This window comes from Motacilla alba, chromosome 15, assembly GCF_015832195.1.
Source record: "Motacilla alba alba isolate MOTALB_02 chromosome 15, Motacilla_alba_V1.0_pri, whole genome shotgun sequence".
NCBI lineage: Eukaryota > Metazoa > Chordata > Aves > Passeriformes > Motacillidae > Motacilla > Motacilla alba.
This window is the reverse complement of record NC_052030.1, coordinates 3436272-3455298: the sequence shown is the minus strand read 5'-3', so window position 1 is coordinate 3455298 and position 19027 is coordinate 3436272. Positions and strand designations below refer to the sequence as shown.

The 19027-nt window shown below is 46.1% G+C and overlaps 1 protein-coding gene and 1 long non-coding RNA gene across 2 annotated transcripts; one reads left to right on the top strand and one right to left on the bottom strand.

The window, feature by feature from the left end:
* Nucleotides 1–5160: 5160 nt before the first annotated feature.
* Nucleotides 5161–16735, bottom strand: LOC119707306. The gene is made up of 6 exons (XR_005258743.1): nucleotides 16264–16735; nucleotides 10486–10655; nucleotides 10209–10387; nucleotides 9297–9416; nucleotides 6311–6369; nucleotides 5161–6107 (listed from the first exon to the last, which is right to left on the bottom strand). It is a non-coding gene; the product is annotated as an uncharacterized LOC119707306 (long non-coding RNA).
* A 40-nt stretch (nucleotides 16736–16775) lies between these two features.
* LOC119707301 (cytochrome c oxidase subunit 6A1, mitochondrial) lies at nucleotides 16776–18474 on the top strand. Its single transcript, XM_038152021.1, has 3 exons — nucleotides 16776–16967; nucleotides 17253–17392; nucleotides 18205–18474. The coding sequence occupies exons 1-3, from the start codon at nucleotides 16862–16864 to the stop codon at nucleotides 18283–18285; spliced, it is 327 nt and encodes a 108-aa protein (XP_038007949.1). The 5' UTR covers nucleotides 16776–16861; the 3' UTR covers nucleotides 18286–18474.
* Nucleotides 18475–19027: the final 553 nt, after the last annotated feature.

Genomic DNA, 19027 nt, shown 5'->3' with positions numbered 1-19027 from the left:
AGTTTCATATCCAAACTAGCAGGGAAAATGGATCTCTGTGCTGCTGTAAAACACTCACATTAGAGCTTCCAGCACAGCATGAACAATTTTGTTTGGGATTCCCCCCTTCTTTCCAGTACTACAGAACAACTACCTCCTGCAAAAGCTGATGGTGACTGTAAGTGAGGTGAGGAAGTAGGGATCCCATTCCCTGCAACAGGGACCCCTCACATGCTTCACCTCCATCTTTTCTATTCTTGGCCCTAAAAGTACTATCATATTTTGAGGTATCTAAGTGTGTGCCAAGAGACTGACATTGCCCTTCAGTTTCTGTGGATGCCACCACTCTCCAAAAATTTCCTTGGTATAGACAATTGCATATGTGCATTTCTACCCTTTCAGTTTTCCCAATGGCTTCATCTTTCCATTCCAATACAGCTTTTTCCAATACATCCTGCTTCTGTTGTTCCTCTGCTATGTAAGCAGTTCTCTGTCTATTCTTGCCTTTTTTTTTCCCTAGCTCTGCACAGCAGCTACTTGCTAGTTACTCAGAATCCCAATAATTTAGGTCAAAAAGCTCAGTGAATCTGATGTGGTTTGTTTCACATAAAAAGAGTGAAATTGAAAACCACCTTATTCTTCTCAACTGAAATGCTGCATCCCTATTAATTCAGGTGTATAAATAACACTCTCTAATGCTGCATCAAGGGCTCTGCTGTGTGATTAAACCTGCCTCCCTGACCTGTAATTAGAAACTCTGGTTTTGAAAGGCAGTTTGCAGAGAGAAAAGGAGAAAGAAAAAGAGAAAGGAACCAGCTCTCAGACCCAACAATTTTGTTCTTAATAAATTATTCAGAGTTTTTGAAAGTTGAGCTGGATTTCCATCTGCTAGCATTAAAGACCCAAAGGGAAGAAGAACTGAAGGATTCTCACAGCACAACACAACAGCACAGAGCACAGGGCTTGAAACCAAAACACAGCAGAGAAGTTCACTGTGTCCTCTTCCTGTCCCTGCTGCCTGTGCACACCTGGACTTCCAGCAGCTCTCAGAGTAATGCAGTGACCCTCCACCAGAGTCCCACTGAGCTAGTCATGTACAGTTTGGGACATAACATTAGAAGAAAACCCCCAAATTTCATTAATGTCTTACAAATGTCATTGCAATCAGGCAACAAACAAGTAAAATAGTGATGGTGATGAGTACAGAAACAACATAGACACCAGATTGCACGGTCATACACCAGTAATATACAGCCTTTTCAAGACAAGTAATTTAAAGATGAATTATAAATGATTGAACTGATTTTTCGCTCCAGGGGCAGTCAGACAGTACAGACCATTGTACTATTAGAGATGCTAATTACTGTTAGTTGCAACCCCAAGGTACATCTGCTGTTATAAGGTGAACTTCTCACTTGGAAGTGGGGAGACAGTAAATACCTTTTTCTCCTGGAGTCATAGTAAAAAATTGCTATTCCTTCAGCCAAACGTTGACTCATTTTAACATTAAAAAACCAACCAACCAACCAACCAAACAAACAAACAAAAAACAACCAAAACCAAAAACCCCACCAAACACAATGCACAAATAAAACATTCCAATTTTTGCAAAGAATGTCAGCAAGCTTTCTTCCTTCCACAAACTGGGGATAGAAGAAGCTTTTGAGCCCCGGATAACACAGGTGATGAACTGGCCCTGGGATGAGAGGTCTCTGGCCTTGGGTGTTTGGCAGCTGTTTCCAGAGCTCTGCTTGACTTCAGATCAGAGAGATTTTGTGATGAATTCCTCCTCTAGTTACACCTATAATCTTTGTATTGAGGGTGTGACTGACATCAGTTTCAGTCTTTTATGTTTTCAGGCTCAAGTTTGCAAGGCCTCATACCAGGGGAATCAAGAGTCGGCTAATTTTCTGCATAACTGTTTTTCTCTAGGAACTTTACCAGGTTGATCCAAAGTTTCAGGGCAGCCTTATTAATTGAGACATCAGGTTTAAGGAGACTTAAGTGAGAGAGGGAAAACCTGAGTTTTCACATCTCAAGGACCCTTTGGTCAAAATACCCGACCTCACTGAATTCTCCAATACTTTCTATCTCCTACAGTGTTTTTTTACATGCACAACTTTAACAAAAAGAACAGGCTAAATCTACCAAATAATAAATTGTCACTGGTGGAAATGTCTTCATTCCAGTTTGCCTAAGTTTGTAAATGTATAAGGTACAGAGCCATTGGGGACCACAGGCTTGGTATGAGAGTGCAGATCCATGAAACAAAAGAGTCCTTCAAATTCAATAACAACAAGTTTAAGTAATCTTTTGTGTTTGCAGTGTGGTAGAGTCCAAGTTCATCACAGAGCTGCCAGAACATAAATCTGATACAAACTACTTTGAATTAGATAGCATAGCAGAAAGAGCTTTACTAGGGTGTAAAAACTGTGACAAGTTTAATGAACTTTTTAAAGAAACAGGAATTGGAAATACTGCTGTTAAGTTATTGTCTTGAGGGCTTGAATACTCAGCACTAAGAAGGGAAGAAAAAAGCTAACAAATTAAGAAAAAAAGAGCAGTACTTGAAACTCGTATTAAGACACATTTGTTTTTCAACTGGAATTTTATGTCAGTTGTACTTAAAGCTGAGTCCTGTAAATCCAGCATGCCCTGCCTTCCTTGGATGCAACCATGGGGTCTCCTCCCCCCGTTTTTACAAATCCTCAGTGAGTACTGTGTCACTTCTCTACGCTTGCCTTTCAGGGTTTCTCTCATCTCTTAACATTGGTATGCAAGTACATAAGCCAAAAGAGGTAAAGAATTAGGAACACATCAACTCCCAGGGGCTACCTGTCTCTGCATGGTACTTTCAGGCACAGGGAGTGCCCGGTAGCCCCTGAGATGCACCACCTCTGCCCCGGCACAGCAGGGAGCAGCTCCAGCTCTGCAGGGACCACGTTCAGGGTTCAGGGTGAGTGACTTGCGTGGCTCTCCTCGGAGCTCTGTCCAGCCTGGGCTCCGCGTTGGCCTGCTTGAGTTACTAACCAGTTTCTCTGGTTTCCAGCAAGTCATACACGGCCAGAACCAGCCCACATGGCTTGAAACCTCTTTCCCATCTGCTGCCATGGTCCTCCTCACTCTCCACAGCCATCAGCAGAGCTGCTCAGGGTGAGGCGGCTGCCTGCCCTCTATTTCTCATTTCTTGTGGGCATTTTACTATCTACAGCCATTCCTTTGAAGATTTTGCTCTCCTTTACAGGGATTTGTTCCATAAGCCTCACACCCTCGCTGTACATGTGCCTCATATGCCACCTTCCCAAGCTTCTCAGCTCGCCTAGCAACGTCTGGGGCACGGGCATGCCCTCAAGCAGTGTGTGTATGTGTTGCTGTGATAGCAGCGTTTTCCTCTCCAGGAATCCCTTATTCTCTCTTACAATAGCATTTTAATGCCCCATCTACCTCCACTCCCTGAGTAAATGGGTTCTCTAAATGTCACTGTCAGTGTTCCTGTGCATGTTTACATTACTCCTCTAGCAGAGCACCCTTAACTCCCTCATATCAGGGTTTCTTTTTCCTTCTAACTTCGGGCACAAGCCCTGTATTTATCTGCTGACAGATCTTTCTGTGTGCTCATATAACTTTTCTAGAACAATAGACAGAGATGAGATAAAGGTATTGGTATGCAAGAGCTATCACCCAATTGCTTCACACCTTCAAGTGCAGTGGTACCTAAATCACTGCTACTTCACAATTCTCCCTTTTTGATTTCTTAGTATTTCCACAAATTAGTGGTGTTCTCTCTCACAGTAATGATAGAAAGTCACTGAAATTTTTGTAGTTGATCAGATGAAGCATTTAGAAGTCATCCTATACCATGAAGTCAGAGAGAAACAATGACCAGATGAGCACACAGCCTCAGAAGTTTAGCCTTAGACATAATGAAAATCAAAGGGAAACTTTCATCATTCGGATGGGCTGAATCACAGTGCAATAACGTTCAGTTGGTCTTGGAAAAAAGAGGGTTTATGTGAGATTTTCTTGGTAACATCCTAAGTGATTTCCAAATCTCAGAATAAAAGGAAAGATGGATCCAATGGTTTGTATTATTCCCAACCTCCAGGTTGAAATATGGCATTACATTGAAAAATAATTCTCAAAAAAAGAAAAAAAAAGAAAAAAAAAAAAGAAAAAAAAAAGGAGGAATTGTTCAGCTTCTATTAAACTCCAGTGACTCTGAAGAACACCTCTGAAGAACCTCTGTTCCTTAGTCCAAATGTTTTTCTAGCTTTCAGAATGCAGAGAGGGTTCTAAAAATCAAGCTGGGTTTCTGAGCATCAACAGAGGTGCCATTTCTACAGTGCAGCTTTGAAAATACGATTAAAGCCTGAAGCACAATGCTGTGCTCCATGGGACATATCTGACCCACACGCTGCCTTTTCAACTCTCTGCATTTTCTAAATCATGTACATTATGAGTGAATAGGAAGCAAACGTGTAAACAAGAACAGAAAAGGTCATTGCGAGTTCATTAATTCTGATCACTTAATAAGCTGTAAATTGAAGTGCATGAATTCCATTCTCTTGAACACCAGGATAAATTTGAAGAATCTCTATTGACTTAATTTACACTGATATGCATTAGAATAGTTTCTGGCACATTCAGAATCAAAATAATTATTACAGCAACATTCAGGACCAGAAGGCACTCAGTTTCCATTTAGTAACTAAATGAGGGACAGACTTACAAAAGCAAAGAATTCACCAGCTTAAAAAAAAAAAAAACTTAATTATTTTTAAAGGTGGTACAGAGGCATGACCATGAGGGTTGTGAAATTTAGGGCTGCAGGACTGGCCCTAGAAGCTGAGTGACACTTTGCACCTAACTAATGAGAACACCGTGTTGTGCAAAAGAGCTACTACTGTCCTCTGTGCCCGCTTCTCGCAGAGGACAAAGATGAACTGCATATAAGGAGGCAGAACTGCTAGAATAACTTTGTCAAGCCAATAATCAGAGTGGTACTGATACATTTCAGAGCTTTTTGCTTGCAGGTCCCCACAGAGGTCACGAGGACTCCAGGAGGATATCTTCCTATGCTAAGACAAACATTGTTTTTGAATTCTTTACTCCGTGGTTAGGATGCTGTCCAAGAAATCTTACACTAGCTTTCTTGGAAAATAAAACACTTGGCTGCTTCCAGGGACTCAAAGGCATCCTCAGTATCTTCCTGAACACCTTAAGTATCTAAAATAATGTAAAATAATGACAGGTAAAAGCATGATGGTGGGAGAAACCAAGAAGAGAAACCGAGCTGAGAAAAGTCTAAAACGTTTAATATAAATCACGGGGGCTGCTCGGTTGCAATACCACGAAGTTTCCTGTGCCTTCTGCTGTTGGTGGTTTGTCTGCAAGAAAGTCCCAGGAAGGCAGATCTGAAGCGATGCCCTTGAAACATGCGTCTGTGACTGCTTGGGAACGATCCAGCGGCGTGTCCAGCGAGCTCCTCCTGCCGGCTGCTCTCCCGGATCCGGGCTCTGCTGATAGACCTGAATTTCGCTTTGGCTTTTTGGGTAGCTGGAGGGAGGCAAAACTAACGCTGCATCTTCCTCATTGTCACAGCAATAATGTCTCTCATATCGGTGCCCATCCCCTCCAGGAGTCTCAGACACACGGAGGTGCTGTGGTCCATGCCAGGCAATGGGCAGAGCAGCAGCTGCAGAGGAGCTTGGGGAGCCTGAGGAGCAAAGGTGAGCGGGACTGGCAGCAAGGACAGCAGGGACCTCGGGTAAAGGGGCACACAGACACAGTGACCAAGCAAGAAGAGCAGAGCAGGTCTGGTGACAGTGAGCACATATAGCCGGGAGATCAGTGAGGCCACAGGGATGAAGTGCCAGGTCTGAAGCGAAGACAAGAAGTCAAGTCAGGATCAGCTAAAGCCAGGTCCACAGTCAGGCACAAACAGCCTTACAGCCCACCCCAAATGAGGACTGAAGACAAGGGCAGCTCTGTGCCATGGCTCCCAATGGAATTGGGGAGGCCCCAGCTGGCTTCTCCCAGCTCTTTGGCAGACAGCTCTTCTCACGGCACTCTGATCCCAGATTACATTCCACTGTATCATGACAGACCTCAAACACAGGCAGCCAAACCTGCAGCACAGGGATAGGAGGTTGCAGAATCAGTTGGTGCACTCAGGGCCCTGTTAGCACACTGCCCAGCACAGCCGGGGGAGAACATAAAATTATTCCAGGTGCTGACAAAGGAACCTGGGCACAAATATGCCACAGAGGTTAGCAGTGTGCAAGACAAACAATCTGTACTTCAACTGCTTCAGGGTCTGGTAAGGAATTACCTTTGCAGGGCACTGTATGTGTGCTTGTGTTTCGCCAGTCTGTTGGAAAACCCTTCTTCCTAGGCCAAAAAAAAAAAAAAAAGACATCTGCCACTGAGATGGAATGACAAAGTCTTTCCACATTTTTAGTTTCTAACTTAAACCAGAAAAAAATGCAAATGTAAACGAATCCTGGCTTCCCTTTAAAAAAACCACTCACACCATATATTCCTCTGTGACATTTCAGTTGCTCAGCTCTTTGGTGAAACTGTGTCCCAAAAGAAGAACACAGACAAGACACACTGGTACCCCACTTCCTAACTCCTCACAGGTGACATCTGCCATGGCCCTGCGCTGGCAGGTCTTGTAGGTATCTGCATCAGTCCAAAGCACAGCCCTGCCTGCCGGGAGAGGTGAAACTTCCTGAGGCAACAAAACCCAAGCGGCAGATAACAACTGTCTTTAAAAAGACAACTTCTTGAATCAATAAGGAAAGACTAACCCTTTGGAAAAAGGTATCAGTGGTTATCTTACTGAGTTACACCGGGAAAAATCAAAGACACAGAGGGGAAGGGAAAAAATATGAGGTGAGCATCCCAAAAGTGTTCCCAGCTGCATTGACACTGTTACACTGCTCAGATAAAGCCAGTCTGCCCTGCAAAGTTTATATGGATACAGTAGAGAGCAATGATCTACTGAAAAAGGAACATATTTTATCAATATTGATTAAAAAAACCTTCCAAATTATGTAAAATATTTTGGGAAAAAGGACACATTTATGAAGAGAAATCCATAATTTTGCTGAGGTGGCCAGGGATATATTGTGTCACCTTCCATACAGAGCACTGAAAATATACAGGACTGTTACTAAATGTGTTTTCTCTGCCAAGTAATTGTATTCTCATACTTTATATTTCCAGTGTGAAAACTCTAATGAAACATTTTAAACCAAAGCTGTTTCCTTGGAGCTGCCTTTGACCTTCTTTTCCTTCTCTCTCAGCCAAATCTCCCTGTCAGGATGAATTCAGACCTAATGTCTGCTCCTCCCACCAGGCTTTTGGATATGTAACAATATCCTAGTCACTGGGAGCTGTGCCTGCTGGTGTCCATTGTCTTGTGTCCAGTTTGGGAGAGGGCTTTTAAGGAAAAGCCCAGAATTGAATTTTTGAAGAGTCCAATGATTTACAGGAATGACCAACCCTGTAGCTAACTTTCTGCACACATCTACCAAAAAAACTTGTGAGTCCTTACTAACTGACAAGGCACCAGCACAGGCATGGTTCAGAGTCCAAGAAAAAGCTTTTGAAGTTTAAAAAACAAAACAAATAAACAAAACCAAATTTGAAATGAGGGTCCAATCTAAAAATACTACAATCCTGTGCATCAGCTAGAGGTGTGGTGGTGGGACTGCCTACCAAGCTGCTATGCAGAGCCTGTTACGTTCCCGACAGGCACCAAAAAGGAGTTACACACAGCCCAGACAGAGCTGCTGGCTGTGCTCTGTGGAATGCATCTGTCCCAGCAGTTTGGTGACACGCACAGCACAGACATGCAGCCCGATCACAGCCACTGCTGAGTACAGCCAAGGCACTACATGATGACACTGAGGTCCCAGTGCAGTGACAGGACATAATGAAAGTTCCAAGAAAGGTGCTGCTCAGAATGGAAATGCTGGGAGCATTGCCCAGGTAAAAGAGGAGTGGGTCTGTGCCACAGGAGACACAGACCAGCAGCCAGGTGTAGCAAAGTGCAGCTGATGCAAGGCCCTGGATAATTCACCAATGCTGTTGACGGTATGGTCAGACACTACCAGAAGGAAATCACATTACATGCCTTATTTACAATCAGTCTAAATCCGTAGAAACATTATATGTATCATCTGTGCCTCACTTTGTGTGCTGTCATCTATACTGCCTGCCATATATAGTTTTGGTACATGAACAAATACATACCTTGGGAGAAAGTAAAACTGCTTTCTCTGTTAAATCTCTTGTAATCACACCAAAAACCACAAAACCTTTGCAGATATCTATCCAATTCCCACATTAAATCAGTATGTTACTTGACAAACATTTTCATTTAGAGACCAAGTACCTGCTAGGAATTCACAATTAGGCTTGAGCCCTTTATCTACGAACTCTTAACTTTTCTTCTTCAGGATCCTGTTCCCCCTTCCATCTCTGTTCTGCAATTTGCCAGCCTCCTTTATGTCTCAGTTATGTCTGCACAATGCGAGGCAGGCAGACCCATGTGCCCACAAACAGAAAAGCTCCTCCAGCTCACAATAACTCAGCAGGCTGCTGCAATTTTCAGAGCCTGCACTACTGTGTGCCTATATCTGCTGTCAAATTACTGCCTGGACACAGGCTCCACAGCTAACCTCAGCCTTACCCCAAATATGAAATTGTCTCTGAGACCTCAGGAACGTTCATCTTGTCCTGCAGCTCTTCCTACATAAAGTGGTGGAAACCTGGCTGATGCTTGTAGGAAATAAAGAACAAGCTAACCTCTCCAAAGATGTGTTATGATTTTATGGCCCCTTCCTGCAACCTGCTGAGAGTGGATATGCTCCATATTGTACATTTCAAACACATCAACACAGATTTGAAGGGTGTACAGTCCTTCTGAGGTTTCTAAAGGAAAATAGAGATGAAAGCCATAAAAAACAACCGTTCACACGCAGCAGAGGTTGAGAAGTAAAATTTAAACATAAGTTCATGTTTCCCTTTATTGTAAATTCTGGCAGTCCCAAGACTGTTCTAAGCTGCTTGTCATGGCTGTAACATGACAGCAGCGAGGGAAAACCTTGAGTACACTGACTCCAACCTTAGCTGCCTTCCCTTAAAACACTCACCTTGCCCTACTCTGTTTGACGCTGTGAAAAGACAGTGATGATAACAGGAAGCTGCTCCTAGAGCTCCTACAAAGGAGACAGTTATTTTCATGTCCTGCCTCATTGCAAATACCTGTACATAGAAAAGATGACATGCACAGATCACACACAAACCTGTAATCGAGGCAAGTCAGGATGTTATTGACTGTAATTGCTGTTGTCTGTCTCGACCTTCTCCTCGAGGTGTCTCCACCTCCCATTACAATGTCACAGCTAAAGGAGTTCCTCGGTGGTCTGCAAAGAAGCAAAATAGCAAATGGCAAGAGAGAACTGACATCGTTTACATAACATTAAAATTAATTCTAAATCAACAATTCAGAGAAAGTAACGTTGCATAAAAGTAGACTAAAAGAGATTGCACTGACAGACAGTGCTAACAGTGATATTTTATATTTATAAAGCATCCTGTGCCCCAAATCCTCAAGATGTTACCAAAAATCCCAAAAAACAACACTACCTTTCTTCAGTGTTTTGCAGAAAAAGTGAGGCATAGGCATTCAGAGGGCTTTGCAGAGTAACTGAAAATTTACCACCAGAATGAAGAACAGAATCCAGGCTTTTTAATCCATTAGTCAGTTATGTGCATTATTTTAAAGCAGCCCTTGGATTTACTCATTTTAGTGTAGGTTGGATAAAAAGGAGCACTAAAGCAGAAATATACATGTGTTCTACATCTTAAACCAAGACTTTCCTCTTGGAAAGGCAATAAGGATACCCTGCAGCCCAAGGTTTTCTATGCAGCCATAAAACCTTCATCCTCTTGAGTGTGCTGGTAGCCAGGATAACCCCCAATCCATATTCTACACCCAGTGCATGCTGCAGGAGGGAAAGATAACAAAAGCTGTTTAATGGAGACAGAACTCCATCGGGGTCTTTTGGGCCCCATTTCCATCAGGTCATAAAAGGAACAGCCTGGACCCACATGCTGGGCTTTGCTAAGGTTGCTCCAGGCTGCAGCTCTTCATTTGCAAAAGAAATGACCCATTCATTTCCCTCTTATCTCTGCAGATACTTCAGACTGCTGACCTCATCTGCTGATGGCTCCCACCACTATGAGCCAGCATCTTCAAACAGGTGCTCCCAGACAAACTCCTCACCTTCCCAGGCAAGCTGAACTAAGACAGCTCCAAGAATCCTGAATCAAGGCTCCCAGGAGGCTATTTGTGCATGGGCTGGGAATATTCAGCCCTCAAAGCATTTATTTCCTGTTGAGAAAAGCAGAGGCCATATATGAAAAGGAAGTACAAATGAGAAAGTGTAAATTTTGTCAAATGAAGTTAAAAACATGTAAGTGCACACTCACATGCTTGTATGAGTGTGCACTTGACAACACAGATTTCTTCCCTGCAACTGCTGACAGTCACACTTTCTGTGAGTGTGTCGTGGCCCAAGCAGGTCCTGAAGTTCCTCTAGACACCTCAGTGCCTTGTGACTGGGAGCTCTCACCTCTGCAGCAGATTTCCAGACTCAGTTCTATGACCAGAGATGAAAGATGACAAATCTACTTCAGCAGAGGAATACCCGTGCTTGTATTTCCTGCATCCCAGGAAAAAGACACATCTCTTCAGACGCACCCATTTACCTTGGCATTCACAGCCTTATCACCAAGAGTATCACAATACATATTGACTTTTGTTCTTAACAGCCCCATTCCAGAGAGATTACTCCATTCCACAGCTAAGGATATTAGGTGGCTGAACTGGGAATTCAGTGCTGGTTTCAAGTTCAAATTCAGAGTCCTGCTCACTGGACTAACCTGGACAGCATTTTTCTACTTGGCAGAGAAGTGTGAATTTTCAGGTCTAAAAGAATACCGAGGATGGAGTCACAGATACATGTATCATAGACTAATATCTTTGTCAATAAAAGTAGCATAAAAACAAAGCAAGCTAGGTCAGCTCTTCCGTTGGTCTCCAAAGAACACCCAATTAGTAGAGTGAGCATAACCATCTTTAATAAGGAAGCCTTTTTGGAAGCTGAACTGTTTGTTCCGAGTGCCACATAGACAGCTCTTGCTACTGGCAGAAGAGGCCTGTGAATCAGAGCCCGAAGTCTGATGCAAGAGAAATTTGGGCGTCTCAAGCTGATTTCCCCAGCAGAGAACAACCCTATTAGTTTGAGAAAGTCCCCTGCCTGCTTTCTCTCTGAGTAATTAAGAGTGAAATCCTCCTCTCAGTGACCCCAATGCTCTCAGCCTAGGCTGATTTACACATGAAAGGAACCCTCTGAGGGGCTTTCTCTCTTTCACATTCACAACCAGGCAGGACCTATAAATAAAACCTTTCTGAAAACAGGAGCTTTCAAAAAGGTCTGTGTATGTGCACAAACGCGTATGAGAGAAAGGGAATGGCTGTGTGCACTCGAGGATGTGTGTTTGCATGCGTATGTGAGGCGTGGGTGAGAAGAATGTGCATTCACGCACCAGCCCTCATGCAAACAAGTGTCCTGAGAAAAGCATCTGCATGGATGCGGGAGCGTGCACAGGCCCTGGGGCACTTGCAGGAGCCAGAGGGCATGTCCAGGCTGGCTTCCAGCTAGCACAATTCCAGGGGTTCACCGCGGTCAGCTGAGTCACGCTAGAGTTACACACGGAAAACGAGAGCAGATTCAGACCCACTTGTGCTTATGAGACCAAGCTCGTGGAGCATTTCCCCTTCACAAAGCAGTGAAGTACTCGCAGGACAAACAGCAGTGTTTTACACTGCTTTGGCTTTCGCGTGGGAGGTAACACAGAATCAGGGCTCAGGGCTGATGTTCCTACGGTTTTGATCAGAAGATGAGATTTTTAAGTGGTCGCATCTTCCAAGCTGTCAGGGAGAGAGTGAGTGTAGTGTTCCATTTTCCAGGGCTGTCATTGTTCAAAAGTAAATTTTAGTTTTCTGGAGCATTAAACCCCTCAAAGTTTGAAAAATAAACGACAAGACAGATGACCTGAAAATTAAGGTCAGGAAATCAAAAGACTGTGACTACCTTTACAGTAGTATAAACACAAAAATGCCTAGCTATGCATCTGAATTGTCCCTCCCCCACTCTCCTGTTCATCCATGTGGCTACGAAGTCAGGCCAGGATATCTCCCCTTCCATGAGGCCTACGGAGGACCCAACATAACTTCCAGGAAATTTGGCAGTTAGTGTGACCCTGCCCTAATACAAAACAGGTGACACGGAGCTCGGAGCCAAGCCAGGACAGCCCACAGGGTTTCACAAAGCAGGTTCTGCTCTGTGGGTCTTTGCCCCTGTAAGAGAAGACCTGGCTACAACGCGGTAATTTCAGAACTGCAAATTATTCTACTCCACTACTCCTGACCAGCTGAATCATTTGCTTTACTGAGTCTGTGCCTGTGCCATATGCTAATGCCAGCAATCGGGATGTACGTGTGTCAGAGCCACTGCAGCTGCTCCACTGCTTGGTGGGAGACTCCAGGGTGTGAGAGGGGGGCAGGAGAGGCGCTGCTCCCTGCACGTTTCTTACTTCATCACTGCTAATCGCAGCTCTCGGATCTCTCCCCCCATCGCCAATTCTTATGCAAACATTTAGAAGAAGTAGGGAGAAAAAAGGGCACAAAACAGGAGACATAAAGAGTGCAAAGCCTCACAGGAGCGCACAAAGCACAAAATGTCTCTTCTGCTCGTTCAAAAGACTCTTCCCAGCTCCTTGCACTAGGCAGAAGTGTGTGAGCAGGGATTCAGAGCTCCCCTCCCACTGAGCTCGCAGCTAAAGCCCTCCCCCAGTTCCCAGGGTCTTCAAATGAAGATTTGCATAGTAGTTCCAGATCATTCCCGAGAGAAGGGACAATGGCTCTCTCAACGCCCTCTTCCCCCCATCCCTCCCTCCCAAAGCTGATAAAGCCCTGCTGAAAAGGGGAACAAAGGATTTACAGATGTCAGAATATATTTTGCCGTTCCAGGACTACAGGGAGAAGATGAAGAAAACTTTTGCCCCCAGAAACTCTGTGGAGTTTGAGATGCAGCACGAACTCCGTGTTTGTTAAGGCAGTATCTGATGGAGGCATGCTATTCGAGAGGGACGAGCAGAGCCCTGAAAACGTGAAAATGCACGGGGATGAGATTGCAGGCTGCAGTCCCAGCGAGCGCATTTGTTGATCCCAGAGCTGATGAACGGAGGCACTTCAGTGACAGCAGTTTGCCACCAGGCGGGCCGGGCCGGCATTGCTCCGGGCGCCGGCGGCAGCTCCCTCCCAGCTCATCGTGACTGCCGCTGGTATCCTGCCCTCTCTCTGCCTCCCACCGCTGCAGCTGGGAAAAGTAACGTGTAAGTCTTTGAGTCTTTGGTAAGTGGCCTTTGATTCGGAATCAGAGTGGAATGGATTTCCACTAAACTCACTGAATTTAGGGCCGTTACCTGAAAGCCAAAGCTTTCTGCTCCCACAACATTTCTGTGCACAGTCCATGTAAACCCGAGCTTGCTTTTGCACTACAAACATTCCTTTTCACTGTAGTGCCTAAACTCTACCGAACTCCACCTGCACCAGCTCCCCGCAGTCGTTCAAATTGTGCTAAACAGAACAGTGACACGAGCCAGAGTGTCACATGTCACTGCTGCCCGCCCTGCAGGAGACTGGAACTGGGCAGCCGAGTGAGCTGACAGGAGTTCTGGCCTGACCTCCACCTGTCCCTCCCCTGCTCCGAAACAGCTTTCCCTCAGTGACTTGCTACTACCACTTTACAGACCTTCGTACATACATATATTATACATATATTATATATATTTTTTCCTCTCCCTTTTCAGAGCTAACTCTGTAGCATTTCTGCACCCAAAAAGTTCCTGGGATGCTGGATCTTTTGTAAAAATGTACCTGATGAAAATGTTTCTAAATGTTGGATTTAGGCCATTTTTAAAGGTGATAAGGTATATTCTAAATCAAGCTCTAGGCTCTCAGATAGGTCACCTGGGGGGAAATCCCACCTGAAACTCTCTCTGCAAGGCACAGTAGTGAGTACAAAAGGGTTTCCCGTGCCATGGATCAATTATTCAGTCAGAGCTGCAGAGCCAGAGCTGACTGTTCCCTCATTTTCCACACAGCTCTGTAAAAACACGTGCTGTCAGGACTGCAATCATCACAGTGATAATAACCATCACATATTGTAGAGTTAAACAGGTTTCTTACAACTACATCAAAACAGTATTCGCAATACTCTCAAAATATACAGGTTTCTTTCAATACCTGCCTGTCTTCCCTCAGCTGAAAGAAATTATTTGCATGGAATCTTTTGTGTCTCGCAGCAGTCACTCCTAATTTACATTTAAAGATGTGAATCAGGCCCACCAGACTCCTGATACCCCTCATACAGAGATTAATAACAGCTGTTGGCACGATGGAGACTAAGACAGACCCATTTCAAACCAGCGTAACTCAGACTGCAATGAACCTGCTACCACACTCGGGTTCAGGACAGCCTTAAACCCCATTTCCAGTTGCTCTCCACGAGCCCCTCAGAGCTACACGGGTGAGCTCCTGGGGCAGCTGTGCTCAGAGGTGCCACTACTGCCTTCTCCAAAGGGCATCTTCCAGACTGTCAGAGGAGTAAAGGTGTCAGGGAGAACCTGAGAGAAGCAAACCTTGGCTGCTTTCACCTCCTGTTAACACTTGCAGCTTGTGTTTTGAGGCTGCTGCAGCAGCAGCACAGCTCACAAACCTGTTTTATTTTAGAATTTTTCCTCATCCTAGACAGATGTTTATTTTGACGATTCTTTGTTTTCTCTTGTTTGTAAACATTAGTGTCTGTTGCTTACCTAAAGTTTTTTTTTTTGCTACAAACAAGAGTAGTTTTGTTATATATAGTTACATATATAATATATAGTTATATATATAATAGTAGTTTTGTTATATAGCTCCTGCTATAAATTTGCTTCAGGATACAGAACTTAGTTTCATCACTGAAATATTGTACCAAGTAATTCTCAGATCTTCTGTTTCCCCCAAAAATCTACATGCAAATTCCTTTTATATTAAAAGTCTGATACGTTAGACATCTCATAAGCCTGAGTCCAAAGGCTGAAGGTGTGGAAAGGCAAAATCTACCTCCAGTGTGGATTTAGCACGGCAGGTGTGTGTGCACACGGCAAGCCCCAGTGGTTTGAGGGCTGTTTTGTACAAAATGCATCATGTCCATGATGACAGAACACTTGTGCAGGTACACACAGTACCTGGGAATAACTTCTTTCAGTACGGAAACAAAGCGGTCTTTAAAGCAATTTTTAAAATAAAATCATACAAAAGCAAAGTACAGGAAGAGATAATTGCAATTTAAAAAAAATAAGAGAAGAACAAAGAAACCAAAGCACTTTTAACAGTTTACAGTGCCCAGATAAGGAAAATAGCTGAGCAATATTTTTATGCCAAGGTGTGTTTCACAACAGCCTTCCAAGGTTCTGGCCATCTTACCATTCCTTTATATTACACAGTGCATTGGACACAAGCCCTGCTCCAAGGGAAAATGGGGAAAGAAATCCTGTTCCCCAGCAGCAAACACATCTCCCGACCGTTTTAGAGCCATGCCACGCTGCATTCCTTGGTCTTGGCAACAGAGAGGTGACCAAGTCCATGGGACCGAGGTGTGCACATGACCAACCAACCTCCTCCTTCCAACAGCAACCTTGTTTGGAGTAAAACGCAATTCCTTCATGTCATTCCTCTCAGACCAGCCCCTACCATCATCCTTCCCAAAAGCTCAATTCAGTTTCTTTGCTTTTTTACTGTTAGTTTCTATGTGCACCATGGGAATCCTCTCCTTTCGCTGTGGGGTTTTAAGTGCTAAAAAATGTATTGTCCACCTACACCAAAAGTCAAACAGCCTACCACCAGGCCCTAGTAAAGAACCAGAAGAGAACCTAGATATTTGTATTTTTTTTTCTGGAGATCTTGTGTTCATTCAAGTGATGTTATTATTTCAGTAGAATCATCCCAGGAATCCATGTAATTAAAAACACATTAGTGGTAACAGAAGCGCACCACTTGAGGGGCCCTTTGATCCCCTCAGGCCTTGGACCTCCGCAGCGCTCTCCCTGACCCCACAGCCCGAGGACTTTTCACTCTCTGAACTACTCATCCCTCTCTACCTGACAGGAGGATGTAGGCAGGTGAGGATCGGCCTCTTCTCCCAGGCAGTAGCAACAGGAGAGGAGGAAACGGCCTCCAGCTGCACCGGGGGAGGCTAAGGTTGGACATCAGGAGTAATTTCGCCACAGAAAGCGTGATCAGACATTGGAATGGGCTGCTCAGGGAGGTGGTGCAATCACCGTCCCTGGAGGTGTTCCAGGAAAGACTGGGTAAGGCACTGAGTGCCATGCTCTGGCCGACACGGTAGCGTTCGGTCATAGCAGGGACACAATGCTCTCTGCGGTCACCTCCAAGCCAGGCGAGGCTGCGGCTCTGTCACCGCCCCCACACCGAGCTCCCCAACCCCGCCCGGGCTCGCTCCGCGCTCGGCCCCAAGATGGCGGCGGGCCGCCCCTCAGCCGCGTGACGCCAACGCCCCGCCCCTCGGCCGCGCGACGCCGCTGCCCCGCCCCTCGGCCGCGCGACGCCGCTGCCCCGCCCCTCCCGGCAGGGCGGCGCATGCGCGCGGGCGCCCCGCTCAAGGTCAGCGCGGCCGCCGCTGCCCGCGGTTCCGCCGCGCGCGGTTCCGGTTCCGGCCCCGCTGTGGGACAGGAGGACATGGCGGCGCTCGGACGGGTGTCCCGCCTGCTGCTCGGCGCCGCCGCCCCGCGCTCCCTGCCTGCGCGCGGCATGGCGGCGGCCGCGGCACACGAGGAGGGCGGAGGTAACGGGGCTCTGCGGGGCGAGGGCGGAGCCGGGGCCCGCGGCCGGCGCGGCGCTGCCCTTGACAGCCGGTGCCCTTCGCCTCGGGAGCGGGGCGTGGCGGGCGCTCGGTGGAAGCCCCCGCCGGGGCTGGAACCGTGAGCCCGGACCCCTGTTACAGACGGGGAGGGCGTGGGCCGCAGGGTTCGGTGGCGTCCCGTTAGTGCGCTGATGGCGTGGGGGGCGCTGGCAGGTCAGTGTCGCTAATGGCAGCCCTGGTTGTTGTTCTCGTCGCTGCCCCGGCCAGCCCGCATGTGGAAGACCTTGAGCTTCGTGGTGGCGCTGCCCGGCGTGGGCGTGTGCATGCTGAACTGCTACCTGAAGGCACAGCACGAGCACGAGCGGCCCGAGTTCGTGCCCTACCCTCACCTCCGCATCAGGACCAAGGTACTTGTGCCCGCGGGTTTTACGGCCCTCTTCTCCTCCCCGGCTGCAGAGCTTCCTCTGAGGTTGCCACAGCACCTTTTCCTTTCTCGACTGCTACGTGAGGGGGCTGTGATACCAACTCATGGCTGTTTCTGAGGCAGTAAGAGTTTGTCAGAGCTCTCATGAAGTACCCATGATATTCACAGGCCTTCCCACCCCAGAGTGATCCTCCTAAAGCCTCGCTAAAAAATGCTTCAGTCCTAGAGCTGCTGTCCTTAAAGTAATTCAGATATAAAAGGCAGCAGTGAAGATGCCACATAGTCGAAATTGGGGTCCTTGTAATACAGCAGAGTGTTTAAGAAAGAGCAAAGATTGTGCTGTGTAGAGACTGGCTCCCAGCTAAGGGAGAGAGTTTTCCAGCTCTTGCTTCCTACATCCTGGGAGCCAGCTTGCTTAATTCACCAGCCTGTCAAGCTGAGTGATCACAGAATCATTTAGGTTGGAAAAGTCTTCTGAGATGGAGTCCAGCCTTTGATTGATCTCCACCCTGTCAACCAGATCATGGCATCCAGTCTGTTCCTAAACACCTCCAGGGATGGTGCCCCCAGCAGCCTGGGCAGTTTGTCCCAATGTTTAGTAACCCTTTTTGTGAAGAAATTCCTCCTGATGTCCAGCCTGAACCTTCTGTGGCACAGCTTGAGGCTATTTCCTCTTGTCCTGCCACTAACTGCCTGGGAGAATTGATGTTTGAGTCGGTCCTGTTCTTGGTTTCAGGTGCTTGCAGGGATTGTTCAGGAGCTGCCACTGGCTTATTTTCTTTCTTCTTTCAACAGCGTTTCCCCTGGGGTGATGGGAATAAAACTCTGTTTCACAACCCCCACGTGAACGCTCTGCCAACTGGTTATGAAGATTAAAACCAAGATCCTGACAACAGCCAGAGCTTTGGCTCTGCCCATCCTGAACCAGAATGTTGAGGGGGAGCCATCATTTCTGGGGTCACAGTTTCAGAAACTCTGTGTTTCTTCTGCGATGAAGCTGAGTGCTGGTGTAGCCCTGTGTGTACTTGTGATGGGGCCCTTTAAATAAACAACTCTGAACGTGAATTTGGGATTTGACTTGCTTACCTGAATCCTCAGGAGTTTTTTTGGGTCAGCGTTTGCATAAAGCATTAAGGTTTCCCCCATGACAGAGTGCAGGGGCAGAGGGGTTTGACTGCCTGAGTAGTAACACATGTTCCTGTGTCAGGTAACACGAACAACAGGAATGCATTTGGCACAGGACAGGAATCAATTTCATATTCTTCATGTCTGGTCTAACTGATGACTAAACTCACAGCCAGAACAACATAGATTAAAATTCAGTATATACTGAAGCACAATCTCCATTATCAGCTTTTGCAATGTTTATTAATAGTCATGAAGGTGATTTTCTCTTGGTCCCTTCTGGCACAGGGCAGCAAAGATGTGGAGCTAAGCTCTGCCTTCACACTGTTCACCTTCAGCTCTCAAATTTTCAGGTACATCAGCACCTATCTTGCTCACCACTCTGCTTTCCACAAAGCTGCAGCCTGTACGAGGTCTCTCACACAGATTTTGCAGAAGAAAACACAGTTTTGGTTCCAGTGCTTATGTCTGTATAGCATGTATTGTGTCATGC

Excerpts from the sequence above, each read along its gene's own strand:
- LOC119707301 (XM_038152021.1), top strand. The coding sequence starts at position 16,862 with ATGGCGGCGCTCGGACGGGTGTCCCGCCTGCTGCTCGGCGCCGCCGCC. Across the intron at positions 16,968-17,252 it reads GGCACACGAGGAGGGCGGAG|CCCGCATGTGGAAGACCTTG; the intron begins GTAACGGGGCTC and ends TGCCCCGGCCAG. Across the intron at positions 17,393-18,204 it reads ACCTCCGCATCAGGACCAAG|CGTTTCCCCTGGGGTGATGG; the intron begins GTACTTGTGCCC and ends TTCTTTCAACAG.